The sequence below is a fragment of the Neltuma alba genome, unplaced genomic scaffold (assembly GCF_004799145.2).
Source record: "Neltuma alba isolate B1F8T4 unplaced genomic scaffold, ASM479914v2 tig00011865_pilon, whole genome shotgun sequence".
NCBI classification, from domain to species: domain Eukaryota; kingdom Viridiplantae; phylum Streptophyta; class Magnoliopsida; order Fabales; family Fabaceae; genus Neltuma; species Neltuma alba.
The window spans coordinates 66,871-82,319 of NW_021636469.1; the positions used below are offsets into that span (position 1 = coordinate 66,871).

Below are 15,449 nucleotides of genomic sequence, written 5' to 3' on the forward strand. Positions count from 1 at the left end.
TCACGGGTCTGCTCTGGTCTCTCGCTTCAGACCATGAAACATTCTATGCTGCCAGTCTCAACTCCCATCTGAGATTTTACAGGGAAGAAGATTATTTTGCTCAAGCCAATGGCCTCTTCTTTTTTTTTTGGCCCGAAAATATTTTTCTTACGCTGGGAGCCTGGGACGCCGTCTGAGCTGTTTTTTCAATCGTTTCGGCCTTCATGGTCAACTTCGAGGAATTTAGATAAACAAGTTAAAATGTGCACCCAACAAAAAGAAGAGCTAAAATGTTGGCCGAAAAACAGATAAATAAGTTAAAAGCAAGAAAAAAAAACTAGCTTAGTTTGTAAGAAATGATGTAAATAGGTGTATAAAATTCAAAGCTTATCAATACTGAATTACTGATGCAATTAAAAAATAAAATAAAATTTGTACTATTTATAAGTCGTCATCTATTAAAAAAACACATTTTTCTACTGATACATAAATTTTATAGAAAGCTAAATTATGCGATTAGGCTTGTGAGTAATTGTTGTTAGGATGCGTGACTTGCTTATTGTATTTACTAATCTGAGTGATCAAGTGATTTGACTGTAAATTACTTATAAAGCTAAATTTGAAGTGGATAACTACACTCTTTTATGAGAGGTATTTTTCACCAAAATTGTGAACGACACTGCTTCTTTCATTTTAGTGATATTTTGCTCTTTTAAGTTTTTTTGGGCATCATATGCTTTGAAATTGTTGAGGACATTGTACATGGTTGCATCTGTGGATGGCTTCAATATGTACATTGTAGCAAACATGATAACGGGGGGTGGTGATTTAAGATTTCAGCAACACGCTTGCATAAAAATTGCAATATAATACTACCTCCAGTTCTAATTATAAGAACTAGTTAACTAATTTGAGGAGATCAAAGAAAAAAATTAAGTTAGTTATTTGTAATAAATAGGTGTTGTTTTTCCTAAAATATCCTTGTTAATAAAGTATATTGGCTAAAACTATCATTATTAGAAAAACTATCTCAGAAAAAAAATGTATAAATATGAGAGACAAAATAAATTGAGATTTTATATTTAAAACTAAAATAAAAGTCAAACAACAACTTATATTAATAACCGGAGGTAGTATTAACTATCGATTGATATTGATGGTTGATGAAAATAGTTAAGGACCAGAGGAGTATTAATATAAAAATTATTCATATCCAGGCCCAGGCTGAAGAGAATTATCTGCGTTTCTTTTCAACTATCATGAGCTAAGGGATTCAAGTAAACAAATAATAAAGAGCCAAGAGACTTTCTTGAAAGCAGCACTATTAAAGATACATTGGAATTTCGAATTCAGATCTAGGTCAGCCAAGCTGACAGATAAGAACTAGTCGTTTCGTTCCATCCACGCAACAATCAATATCATGGCAAGAGACTGCATCTGAAATTAATCTTTGTTCAGTATTTCATTCTCCTTGACACCTCCAAACAGGGAGTTAACAAAGAAATGAGAGCGAGTTATATGCTGTCAGCGTGAGAAAGCCAACATGCTCATCAACGGTCATACACTGAACTATATGGAGCAGTTCAGAAGATTCTGAGGTGCAAAAAGATGTTCTATATATCCTTTACGTTCTTCGTTTCATACCAAGCCATGTCATTGCAAAAGAAAGGAAATACACACTTTTTTGCATTATAAAGAAGCCAAAATGTATTGTTGGGCAAAAGAAAGGAGTCTGGGACGCTGGTGTTGTGTCATGCTTGCTTTGGCCTCCCCAAGCCCAAGCATAAGTAAATTAGGGAAGTGACATGTTGATCATTTGCTTTGAGCATCCGTTGCCTTGCTCTCTTCCATCTTCTTCTGCATTTTGTATTGCAAGGTAGCCGGTGCGCAATCCAATGGTGTTTCTCCTGAATAACAGGTAATTAGTTAGGCCTACTGTAGTAACAACACTTTAAATGGCTGAACCCTAAGAAGAGAAAGGATTTGATTGCCTTGTGCATTCTTGTATTCTAAGCTTGCCCCAGCATCCATGAGAATGAAAACTATATCAGTCTGATTGAAGACAGCAGCCTTCAGAAAACGTTGAAATAAGTAAGAATTATATGTGATTAAAAAATATAATTATGTTTGTTGGCAAAATAAAACAATATATAGTTATGTTTATGCAATCAGATCCAAATGCTGGTTCAGATGCGTGCGTGCCTATAGAAAGAGAGAAATACCAAATGCAATAAAGACAGTCCTTGCTTGTCCCTGTAATTTGCATCCACGCCCTGCACACATTAAAACTCATATAAATACTGATTCTAGAAAAAAGCTAAAAAGCGTAAACTCTTTTTCTTTTTAAACCAAATGGTTTTTTTTTCCCCTTTTGGGGGGGGGGGGTGACCTGATTTAGAAGTTTCCTAACAGAAGCAGCATCACCATTTTTTATTGCTTCTCTCAAACCCTGAGAACACAAAATGCAATTAGTATGCAATTTGATAAAACTAGGATCTTCAGGCAATGGGGCCTTGAATATTGCATAAATCTATGTAAAGGTATAATACCTCTCCGGTAGCTTCATAGTCCATCCGGGAACTGTCAGAGGCACCACGGGAAACATGACCAAGATTGAAAGAACTGTAGTTGGCATAACGCACATCAAATAATGATAACACAAACTATCGGAGAGCATAATTGGGTACAGATTTTGTGAAACCCAGTTTATGAGCAAAGAAATACTGAAAATAATGGCTTCTTTATGAATATAAGATATCTTGAAAAAACAGGCATCAAAGAGTGGCACCTTTGCAGGTATAGCACAAAAATAAACCATATCAAGAAGTTTTATGTAATGCTCTGGTACTCGACTACTAGGGCTTAGATATCTTGGAGGAAAATATATTGTAAATTTGTAAGTTAAAACTTTCAAGATAAGAAGCTCCTCTCTTCTCTTCTAGACTGAATTTAACTAATGATAAAACCAGGCAGTAATCAACATATGCAAAAGAACAATGTTGGCCTTTAAGTAGATACTAAAAGTAAAATCGTCATAACAGAGATCTAACAATCAATACCCACCTAAACTTGCTGTTTGATGCAGAGCTTCTACTTTTAGGAACATCTGACTTCTTCGGTTTAGGGTTTGACGGAGGCGTTATGACTGGAGTGATTTTTTTCTTGTGCTAAAGAGAAAAAAGAAACCAATGAGCACATGACTGCACCAAATGATATATGCACCTTATGATGATAGAAGTCTATTACCTGCTGGGGCTGTTCATCAGAAGAAGGGGCTGGAGCTTCACAAATGCAAAGAGGCATTCCACATTTACACTCTTTAATACCTACTGCCACCTTACTCTCTGCTGTTGGTGCGATCTTTGAATTTACATGCGCATCAATGTCTAGTTTGGAAAATGCATTTGTAATGTTATGTGTTCCATCTGAAGAAACCTGTGGGTCAGGCTTCCCCGATCTGACCCAAACAAAAGACATGATTTATTGGTGATACCTTAACAGATAGCAATATCATAAAAGATTAAGTACGGCCAAGCCAAATTTTTCAGAGAAGACAAGAGACATAGCCATAGGTCAATGATAATTATTAAAAAAAAAAAAAAAATCTGCCAATAACTCCACCTCACACCATCAAGCTAGACGACTTACTACTGTTATTTACTCCTGAGACCAATCTATAACCAAAGTTTAAAGCTGTTAGCTCTAACATCGAGTAAGATCTTTGGCTTCATTGAATGATTTCCCAACAGGCTGCATAATTATATTTTGAAAAGTCTTATTTTTGTCCCACGAATAATATTATCTACAGTTGATACAAAATTAAACTAGCCATGGGCAACATAAAGTGCTTAAAACTATTCAGATTGGCAAGAAGAAACTAATCAACGCACAGGTAAACTTTCTTGAGCCGTTGATAAAAGCAGTGCTAGTTTAGCTAGGCCACTCATCCCCCCAAAAAAAAAAAAAAAAAAGCTACAGAAGTGTTTGGATGCATGCAGATGAGAGCTCACAATAGATGCTTACTCAACAAACAAAAAGTTCCTTCAATATATTGCCCTTACTGCAAGCACATCCCCCACATAAAAATGTGAGGAAAGAATTCTTCTCTCACTCGGGGTTAAAAAAAACCATTTTAACACAAATGTTAAGTTGCTGAGTGAAGGACCAAAATTTATTTAACAATATCTCGAACAGTTTCTAGTGCGTCTTTAGAATGATACCATTCTCCATTTGACATGGCATAAATTAGAGAATATGCCAGTATTCTATACCAATTAATGTATTGCACATTGAGCACTCTGCTCCACATTCAATTGGTGGATCAAGCATTAAGCCTAGGCATGCAGTGATGGCTAAACAACATAATTTTGAAAGAATTCTGAAGCTTTTAATTCTTATCTGCATGCATAAATATATACAGAGCTTTGTCTCTCATTCAAAGATTTTGTGAATTTGATTTTCCATCAAATGAGGGAGGGAATAAGATATAAAAAAGTCCAAGGTATTCATATTAGACGCTCAACTGAAGGAAACCTTCTAAATCATCCTAGCATAGATAGAATGTATTATATAAAAACAGCAGGATAGCTAGCTTAGAAATCAGATGCTACTTCAACAAATGTAACAAGATATGATGTTCAACAGAAAGTAATTTACCCCGAATTGTTGAAACAATCAGCGCATACTCTGACATTCGAGTAAATGCCAAACTGAGGTAAAGCCTACAAATAAAGATATCTTTGAATAAAGTTCAACCACCAATAAAACAATCTGCATAACTATTAAACAAGAGGAAAAGGGGGGGAGAAAAATACCATTTGATTGGATGAATGTTCATGGCACAATGTTCTCCCACAGCATCTACAGTGGTGCTGCATGCAGATCTTACAGATATAAATTTTTAAATCGTAACAGTAAAATGAAAAGATAATTTGAAGGGGAATGAGGAGGAATGGTATTAAAATAAAAGCAGCTTCATGGTTTCCCAATACTGGCTAATACAGGTGGGATTTACTAAAATCACATTTTCAGTCACTGGGCAGGACAGAACAGTCTAAGCTGGCTCACCCTAATCATGAGCCAGTTCAGTCCATAAGATTTTCTACAGAATCTATGAATTCCTTCCAATCTGCTGTTATTACTAAATTACATTATAATTATAAGTATCTCAAAACCATAAAATAAAGCCACTGTACTTCTGCTACATCAATCCTCTTATCCTAATGGAAGATCATATTAATTTAAATCATTTCAATACTTTTCGCAAGACACAGAATCTCATGACCACTTATATGTGATAGATTACATGTTAGCAAGATCACATCAGCACACCTGGTCTTCGTTTATCTAAATAGCACAAAACACGATCTTTACCCAAATTCCAAATTTACAAATATAAAATCAAGCAGCGAATAGTTATACGCATGACTAAAATGATCAATAGCCAGGAGTTCTTTATTAGGGGATGGGTTGGGAGGCAGGAGAGAGGTACCCGTCGCCTGAAGGTGTTGAAGCTGCAATTGCAGACATCACAGCGCGCTGATTCTTGGAATGGGGGAGGTTCCACTGACATTTTCTTATCTTCGTCAAATGGGTTTCTTCCTTACTTTTTTCTCCTTAGTGAAAAATTGCAACTTCAATGTCTGAAACAGAAAATCGATCACTTAATTACTTCGAAGATCGATGAGGAGCAGAAGGCGCTGATATTCGGTACCCTGCGCTGGATTAGGGACAGGGTACATCTATTTTTCAAAAAATAGATAAATTACAGTAAATAAATGGGTTAAGATGTATCCAACATCCTGAAATATTTTATGGGGTGCATCTAATATCTTAAAATATTTTATGGTACATCCAGCACTTTGAAGTATTTTTTAGGGACGTCCAGCATCCTGAAGTTTTTTTTTTTTGCCTTGCTATTGGATACACCAACAAATATTTTTAGGTGTTAGACACACCTAGAAAATATACTTTAAAATATTAGATGTACCACAAAATACTTTAAGGTGTTGGATACATCTAAAAAAATATTTTAAGACACTGGACACATCATAAAATATTTTAGGATACTGGATATACCTTAATCCTAATTAAATTACTCTCGCCACTATCGTTAAAACGCTTACTTTTTTTCCTTTCTTACACAACAAAAATTTTAGTCAGTTGAATCACAGATTTCAAAAATCACCCACCAACAAAAATTCCCATATTAACAGCAGAATTTAAACTATAAACTCATCATTTCTGAGGAGGTAGTAAAATGGTTTCACTGCCATCAGTACTTCAGTGGCTAAAAACAGGTCAGGCTAATAGATAGACAGGCTCTTTTTTATAAGAAGTCGGCCGAGTGAGGTTTTTTCAAGTCATCAGGCCCATACAAAAGTGAGGTACCACAAAAACCTACTAAAAAAACTTATGTTTTTATAAATTTCAAAGAGGCTTAGACTGGGCCTTTAAGTAAGGCTAAAAATATGTCATAATTATATAAATCAATTCAAAATTATAAATTCAATCTAAATTATCTAAAATATATCATAAAATATGATGCAATATAATCAACTAACAAGGTAATACCAAATACATAATTTTGCATAATATTATAAATTCGTAACAAGTTTATATTATCCTGATAGGCTTAAAAAGTTTCTTAGAAAGCCTAACTTGTTAAATAAAACATACATTTTAGAAGGTATAAGCCTACTCTCATTTTCAGAAATACTAGATTATGGGATGTCTAATATATTTCCATCCGGAAACATCCTAAAAAACATATATAAACACTGACTAAAATTACTTGATTGTAATAGCTAATAGAATAACAAATGATCATGCCATCAAAGCGTAACTACTGTTTTCACACGCGCTTATTGATTCAGTTACAAGTTTAATCATGAAGAACTAAAAAAACAGTTTAGCAGATAACAACCACTAACTAATAAATGATTATATCATTTAAAATTGTCGCGGTCTCTAGGTTCAATTGTTGCATATTATATATAAATATATATATTGATCTTTGTCAAGACATAGCTTCAAGCAAAATAATATGATTATATAAAAAAAAATACAGAAGATAAAGACCCAGGGACGATATCCTGCAATAAATTATCTGGTTCGTGATCTGAACTCATTTTATCCTCATTTGCCCTTAGAAAGAAAGAGAATGAATAAATAGATTGCATTGTGTGATGCAAATAAATGCTTCACAGGAATGGCAGCTTTGAATTGTACTCAGGACTTGACGGGGTATTCCTGGGAACATATTTTCTCACCAAAATGCTTTTGTTGAAAGAAAAAACTAAGACTATTCACAAAACAGATTGGGACCGGGACAAATCTGCTCCGATTCCGTCCTGATAACCAATAACAGGATAGATTTTCTATCATGTATCCCATCCCATCCCGGTATTGTCTCGGTCCCGGTGTCCAGACCGGGACCAGACATCCTGATATATATATTTTTTAATTTTTTAATAAAATTTATTTTTTTTAAATTTGTAGTTTTTTGGGCTTAGGCATTGTAAAAACATATTTTTGTTTTATTTTTTATTTTTTTGGGTACCCTTAAATAAAAGCTCAAAATATTACATATAGTAATCATTAAAAACTCTAAACAAAAGCTTTTAACACAATAAAAACTTGCTATAAATTCTAATCATCAATAGTCTCAAATCATCAACAAATACAAACCTCTAAATAAATATATCTATAGTTCCATACAATAGTCTCAGATCTTAAAAATAATATATAAAAAAATAATATTATATAAATAAGATAAAAAAATTTAAAAAATAAAAGGGACCGGATTGGGCCAGGACGGGACGGTCTCGTCTTGTGTCCTGTCCTGTCCCTTTTTTATCCCGTCCTGAAAAATTTCAGGACAGGCCCGTCCCATCGCAATAAGGTCCGAACTGGAACGGCCCGGCCCTGAACACCCCTGAAAAAAACAATCATTTCAAGCTGGTGTTCTGTAAATACGGCATAGTCAAACTGGATAAGTCAAGTAGTAGTACTACGTTATAACTGTAGGAATCTAATTCGTCTCAGCACTTGTTCATGCACAATTCTTCCTATTCATTTGATTTTACTAGCAAGAGATGGATAACCAAGAAGGAATACTGAACCAACTACATTATTTATTTGGCCAACATCATAAATAACTAGTTTTATCTGATGCAATATTCCACCTATGATAAGAAATGTAGTGTAGCAAGCCTAACATATTGTTCGTTTATTTATATACAGATATCAGCCGTCTTTGTATTCTTCTATTTAAGTCGGGTATTTTAGTCTGCAGATTTTTTTTTAATGGCAGAAACGCCAAAAGTGGGTATTTTGCCATTTGTATGCTTCTTTTTTTTTTTTTGGTAAGACCATTTGTATACTTATTGTTTAGTCATTATCAGTCACTCTCCTGAGAAAACAAAGTCGTTTCCAAGCCCAGGAAATTTTTGAGGATTTTATTGGGTCAACAAAAGATCTCAGCGATTTGATTCCTCATGAACATAAACCATCAGAAAACATGGACAGTGGTTGGTTGATAAGATTTCAAAGAGTACTTTTTAAAAAATATTTTTATATAAATTGAGATAAGATTTTTTTTTAGTATTTATTTTGTATGTCATGAAATTATTTTTACAAATCATGGTCCAACCAAACACGCCCTAAGGCTAAAGTTGACGACAACGACATTAAAAAGGAAAGACTGGAGAAAGTAAAAGTGGCCTGGTTTTTTAGTAAGGTTAATTAATTAACACAAATCCAGATGAATACTTATTTGGAAAAATCCCAAAAAAAAATAATTATTGAATTTAAAAATTCCAAATCAGGAATTACTACAAAAATATATTGTCATTTTTTTTTTAATGTAGTCATTTTCTGTATGAATATAGTAACTAATACTTATTTAAAATTTTGAAATTCAACCATCATTTTTTAAGGATTTTTCCTACTTATTTTGTGATAAGTTGTTTCCTAAACACAGTAGCAGGTACAAAGTTTATCACTTCATATCTAGTGGATCTCATCACAAATTTTATATCACGTGTCATCCATGTTTTGCATCAAGCTATTTTGGGTATAGGCGTCGCTGTTTGGAATTTCCTAAAATAATCATTTTTACATTTTACAGGATAATAATGTTTTTTATATATTTATTTCGTATAACTAAATATGCTTCTTCTTTTTTTTTTTTCAAATATTATCCAAATCCATGCTAAATTGCCTATTATACTCTTCTCCTTCTTCTATTTTTGTTGAATTTAGGTGTGTTAGTTCTTAAGGGTTAAGAACCTAAGTATAGCTCCTAATTCAAATGACACTCGCAGAGATACTTAGAATCACCCACCGACAAAAATCTTCATACAAGCAATTAGATTAAAATTTACGATCTTTTGAGTTATGAGTCGACTTCTTATTAACTGAATCAATTCTGATAGGAGCTATTCTTTCTAATAGGTTAGTTTTTTTGGGAGATTGAGCTTTTTTTTTGTTTATGCTTATTACATTAGTGTTTTTATTGAAAAATGACTACCTACGAAGAATTCTGATCAGCAGGAGTCAGAATGAAGTGCCGTTAAGTTTAAGGGTAGTCTCCTAATAAATTAGTCTTCTTCTTCGCAACTTACCTGAATAGAATGTCATTTTGTAAATATGATAGGACTTCCTTTGCTGGCGTGATTGTAATATTTCTTACTTCCCTTTGTCGCTTCGGCTTTGGGTGAAAAGCAAGTTATACCATTACTCATGAGGATAGGTGCTTGTAATCATAATTGGAAATGCGAATTCGTGAAGGAAATGATACATTATCCCTGCATCCGGGAATGTTTGAATCTGCGTCGCGATAAGGAACATAGGGGAAATCCTTTCAAGAAGTGTACAGTGACCTTAACAAATTTTATTAAAGAGCAATTTACTCTTTTGGTCCTTTTTTTATTTTTAAATTACTTCTAATATATTTTATTCAAATCGGTAAAAATTTAAAAGGAAAAAAATCCTAAAAATGCATCTAAAATTTTTAAATCTTAAGCCAAAAAAAAGTGTTGTTATTTACTTTTTAAATACTATTAATTATTGTTAAAGAGTAGTAAATAATATTGGTTTAAAATTTTGAAATTCAAATTTTTTTTCAAATTCTCGCAATTTTAAAATTCATTAACCCTATTTCAATTTTTTTATTTTTTAAATTTTACTCTAATTTAATATATTTTCTAAGAATAGCTGTTTAAAGGGTAAAATTATACTTAGTATTTGTAAATAGAATCAGGGGTAGATACCTGATTTCTAATTAAAACCCGTTTGTAATTACTTTTTAATCAAATTACTAGATGCCTCACTTTCATTCAGATCATTCCGTGGGAGCCACGAGTTATATTCTTTTGGAGGGAAAAAAAGGAAAAAGAAGAGAGAAATAATGAGGAACCGATGGGCAGAAACGGAAAGTGAGTAAATTTTTCTGCCATCGCAACTGCTTGTGCATAGTGATTTCTGGATTCGGTACAGTTTGCTGACGTGTCAGCGTCCCGCGCCAAAGAGAAAAAGCTTCCATTGGCGGAAGGGAAAGGTCAAAGATGTGGCAATGTGAGAGACAGACAAGGGAGAAGAAAACAAATAACAAATCGAAGCACAAAAAACACGTTGCTTATTGAAATATTGTTTCCACAAAGAATTTATAATTCCTGATAATTGAACACCACAGGGAATAACAGCTTCATAAAAGCTTCCAGATATCAAACACTTGCAAATCCGGTGTTGTTGGGGTTGAAATCTACGGGAGCGTTTGGATCGATCTGTTCAATTATCTTCCAGATGGAGGGAAAGCTTGACTCTGATGATGGGGTGAAGCCCATGACCGAGCAAGGAGCCGGAGGAGAGAAAGGCCAGGACTTGGTTCCAGAAGCTTCTCCCCTCACTGCGAATCCTGGGAAAAATGTTGACGGTGATGCTTGTAACGGAGAGGCAGTTGAAGAATCTGCTGGAGATTTACTGGGAAAGGAGCAACTCTCTGCAAACAGGTAGGTTTCTCTCTATTTTGGTTCTGCTTTGTGTCTCCCTTTTTGTCCTTTTGAATAATTGTGCCTCTCTATTTATGTATACGCTACCTGCTAGAAGTTACCCGGAACCCCTTTTTCTTGGACTCTTTCTGCGTTTGGTTGTTTTCTCGGCGAGCTATTTACCCACTAGGTCTCGATAATTGAAGTTAACACTCTCCAGTTCCTTCAGATGTCAAGCCGCGTATGCGAGATAAGCCATGGTTTCTTAGTTAGCGCCTTTAAGGGCCTCCTAATGCCAGTGCTGTGTTAAGCTAAACGGTGTGCCTTTGGGTACTTTAACTGTTTTTAGGACACAGAAATCACGGACGAATATTTATGTCTGGAAAATAATTTAATTTATGGCTTCAGGTGTGCTGAGAGGGGATAAAAATACAACATTAGAAGCAATAAGAATAGAAAGAAAGAGATAATTTGGGGTTATGGTAAACGAAGTGCTCATTTTTGTAGCCTGCGCCTCAAGTTTGCTTCAGATCAAGGTTTTAAATGCATTTCGTGTGTTCCCGATCCTAGATCAAGGAAAAAGCTGTTCATGAAAAGGATTTTCTCTTAACAGGGAATTATTTTACAGACTGTACCTGAATCATGAAGCCGTGACTTAAAACTCATTTAATTTACCAAATACCAACTTAACAAAGCTAAGTTTTTACCTTACGCAGATATGCAGTACATTAATTGAAAGGACAAAGAGCAACTTAAATCCTTTTAAAACAACGCTGCTCATGATTCCTTGGATTGCCTTTCACCAATGGAACAAAATGCTTGAACTAATAGCACTTCAATTAGCGTGGATGTCATGGAGGATTGCCAATATAAATAGCTCATATGAGCGCTACCTGCACATAAAGAGTTTTTATTATGTATTCTGTTCAGCAGCTTAGTTAGAATTCAAGTTTTGTTACAAGATAAATATAAACTTAACACATCGGCCTCAGGGATGAAATCATACCTTTTTAAAGTCACAGATATGACGACGGTTGCCATGGTCAATGAGATGCATCTTGCATATCCATTTTTTTGTGAGGAAATGCTTTTAATGCTTAGATAAATGTGTATGCCAGAATAAAGGGCATAAGTGATATAAAAGGATGCCACTGCTTTGATATTCCTTTGAAGGACAATGCATTAAAGAATCAATATTTCGTAATCACGTGATATCAATTTGCAATCCATTTTTTGGACCCTTTGACAAATTGTTATCCGGACTTGTATGAAATTGTGGAAACTTCTTATCTCACTTCACACCCAAATCTTGAGACTCTTCTAAATACATATCAAGGTAATGACTCTTGAAATCTAGGAAAACTGCTAGTCTTGTGCATCACTGATTCTGAAAGAATTCTAATTCCAATTAATGTCTAGCTTACTTTGTTGCATGCATGTGTCATCACTTGTTTCATGTTTACTACTTTTTCTGTTGATATTTTAGGTCAATGCCAGCATCTGGACCGAATGCAACTCAGCTCACCATCTTCTTTAATGGGAATGTTTGTGTCTATGATGGAATTCCTGCAGAAAAGGTAGCCCCTTTCTGAAACTTAGATGTCATAAAGGAACTTTGCTACTGCTGTACCTCATTCCAGTTCTTCATTTGATATTTTTGTTACCCCTGTTTCATGAACAGGTGCATGAGATAATACGTATTGCTGCTTCTGCTGCTAAGTCTGCTGACATGAAGAGTGGAATGCAATCCTCCTTTACTTCACCCATTCCCTCAAGGCCATCTTCTCCACAGGGAACTCCTAATAATGTGGCTTCACCAAAACCTCTATGTTTTCCTGCGCAGAAGAGTTCCATTTGTGGGTTGCAAGGTGGCACTCTTCCCCTTGTTGAACTACATTTAGATGATGACTTCTTGAATGAGCTTGTCATCTTTTGTTGTGTGATGTGTTCTTATCAACTTAGCCCCCGTATTTGTTGTCTGGTATTCAAATTTACTAATAATTCCAATCTCTTTGTTCCTTTTGGATGATATCTCTGTTCAGAATTTCCAATTGCACGCAGACAGTCACTGCAGCGCTTTCTTGAGAAGCGACGAGATAGGTACTATATCTGCCATGTTTGGTTGGTTTGTTCTTGTGAGTTCATCTATCATGTGCTTGTTGCATATCTGTAGTGCTTGTGGGGATGTGTTGCATGCAAAAGTCTCTCTGGCTAGATTATTGTGTGGGTTATATATCTCTGACTTTGTTTTGTCCCTTAATTTTTGTTCAATTCCAGTCTCATCATTTGTTTTTCTGAAGAATTGTCAATTTCAATGTTCTCCTAGATGTGATTCTGTGAGAGTCTGCAAGGAATATCCTGTACACAGAATGATGCATCGCATTGTTCCTTCGTGTGATTCTCTTAGTTGGGTCTAAGGGAAAACACTGACAATACTTGAAAAGATTAAAGACAAAATTGAAATCCAGAAAAATTTAAGAGACAAAGTAGAAACTTCATTCAAAGTTAAGGGACAAAACCAAGAGTACACTTTTGGCCAATTAATTGGTCATTTACTGGTTCCCTAATGGGCTTCTTTATTTTTCCTACAGGTTGGGGAGCAGAGCCCCATATGCGTCTCCAGCAAGAACCAAAGCGTCTGAAAACACAGAGAACAGCTGCAGTGCTGATAATGCACCTGATCTGGCCTCCTTCAAACACTCAGAGGAGGAGCTTCAACCTAGTATCACTGCATCTTAAGTTTCGAGAGTTGTTTCTACTTAATGGCTAAAATTATTCTGGTGTGTAGAAGAACCTCAATATGTTTGCATGTAAAAGTTTAATGACTTTAATGACTCTGAATTTGTGATATGGTTTTTTGTTCAGTCTTCAGTATACATGTAACCTAACTGCTGAACCTGAAAAGGGTCGGTGAATGTGACTTGAAAGTCTACAATGGTGTCTGTTCTCTATGTTCAGAACATCCATCTTAATTGTTATTCTTGGACAATGTTGTGTTTCTGGACAATTAATTATATGTCATGTTCATATTGTGGCGTTTGTTTTTATGATTCCTCTGCAGTATTTCTTCTTTCCAAATATTTATCTCTCTTGTTTCTCGGGACAAAAGTGGATTGGCTTATTAAAAGTTTTAAATGAGAATGGGAGTATTTTGGATGTAAAGAATTTAAATATGCTCATTTTTTGAGAATTATCTAAATTAATACTATTTCCAGTTCTTAATATAAAATCTTGTTTGATTTTTATTTTGGTTTTAAATATAACACTCCAATTCACTTTATCTATTATATTTATACTTTTTTTTCCAAGTTGATTCTTCTAACAATGGTAGTTTTAATCAATACATTTGATTAGCAAGGATATTTTTTTAAAGACAACATCTATTTATTATAAATAATTAATTTAACTTTTTTCCTTAATCTTTTTAAATTAATCAATTAGTTCTTATAATTAAAAACGAAAGAAGTATTATATGATTTTGTTGTGGCAGATCACAGCTCACTTCATTAATCATTACTGTAATTTATTCCTATAATTTATTTTGCCCATTTTCCAAGAATCTGACTCTTGGCATGTTCTGAAGGAGGACGGTATCTTCCCCCCTTGTGAGTCTTAGTTGAGACGTGGATGACCGACTAATTAAATCCATGGCATCTTGTAAATGAATTTTCCTTCATAATAATGGAAGCATATTTCACTGGAATTTTTAAGGTTTAGAATGGACAAATTCTTGCTCCTCCTAATTTGTAGAACCCCATGTTCCCAACCACTCCAAAGGAATCATAAGCAATCTGCAAATGATAACACCAACTTTCTTCAATGACTAAAAGATTATTTTAGAGGCAATGGTGATTAGAAAAATTAGTTGAGCATGTTCAACAACTCATTAGGTACAAGGGGAATGATTATCAAAATGGGTTGGTTTACCAAACCGGCGCTTCAAGAATCTTTGAGGACAATCAACATCATCTTCAATCTTTCCCTCGCTCTTAATTTTCCCATCACTTTACTATTTTATTTTAATTTAATGTTGGCCCGATCAAGTAATAAAGAACAAGGATGCTTCAATGGATGGTGTGGAAAACTCGTTCACCCTTAATAAAATAAAATTTTGATTAAATTCGTGCGATAGTGCGTGCGTAGATTTTATGTTATGGACTGGACTGTTCAGCAAAGAATGTGAAAAGTCCACAAAAGAGACGTTAATGGATAGAGTACAATGGCGTTGCGGCAATTCCTTATCCTTAAATTTTAAACCCATATATTTTTCTCATCCCTAGCAACAGAAATAAAATCAAATCCCGTTTAATTTTTTGATCTATATACATGACCCTGTTCACCTACAAGTGCGTGATAAAATATTCTAGAAAAATGACAGGTTAAATAAATGGATCATTCAAGATCCCCCCTCATGCATATTTCAATCAACCTCAATTTTCGCGTTGTTAGTACAAACAAGAAGGTATTCTTCTCTGGGGA

General features: G+C 34.4%; 2 protein-coding genes across 5 annotated transcripts; one reads left to right on the top strand and one right to left on the bottom strand.

Moving 5' to 3' along the window:
* Window positions 1–1,588: 1,588 nt before the first annotated feature.
* LOC114718739 (vacuolar protein sorting-associated protein 27-like) lies at window positions 1,589–5,704 on the bottom strand. Of its 2 annotated transcripts, none has more exons than XM_028904160.1 (10): window positions 5,471–5,704; window positions 4,794–4,850; window positions 4,636–4,700; window positions 3,226–3,436; window positions 3,043–3,140; window positions 2,529–2,601; window positions 2,369–2,428; window positions 2,202–2,252; window positions 1,971–2,049; window positions 1,589–1,886 (listed from the first exon to the last, which is right to left on the bottom strand). In XM_028904160.1, exons 1-10 carry the CDS (start codon window positions 5,549–5,551, stop codon window positions 1,792–1,794), a joined length of 870 nt encoding a protein of 289 aa, XP_028759993.1. In that variant the 5' UTR covers window positions 5,552–5,704; the 3' UTR covers window positions 1,589–1,791. The 2 variants fall into 2 exon arrangements, with proteins under 2 accessions (XP_028759993.1, XP_028759992.1); XM_028904159.1 differs by having other exon boundaries at window positions 3,043–3,146.
* Window positions 5,705–10,643: 4,939 nt separating this feature from the next.
* LOC114718740 (protein TIFY 3B) lies at window positions 10,644–14,017 on the top strand. 3 transcript variants are annotated; one of them, XM_028904162.1, is made up of 6 exons: window positions 10,647–10,991; window positions 12,457–12,547; window positions 12,652–12,838; window positions 13,013–13,070; window positions 13,562–13,750; window positions 13,836–14,017. In XM_028904162.1, exons 1-5 carry the CDS (start codon window positions 10,786–10,788, stop codon window positions 13,707–13,709), a joined length of 690 nt encoding a protein of 229 aa, XP_028759995.1. In that variant the 5' UTR covers window positions 10,647–10,785; the 3' UTR covers window positions 13,710–13,750; window positions 13,836–14,017. The 3 variants fall into 3 exon arrangements, with proteins under 3 accessions (XP_028759996.1, XP_028759995.1, XP_028759994.1); XM_028904163.1 differs by having other exon boundaries at window positions 10,644–10,993; window positions 12,465–12,547; window positions 13,562–14,017; XM_028904161.1 differs by having other exon boundaries at window positions 10,648–10,991; window positions 13,562–14,017.
* Window positions 14,018–15,449: the final 1,432 nt, after the last annotated feature.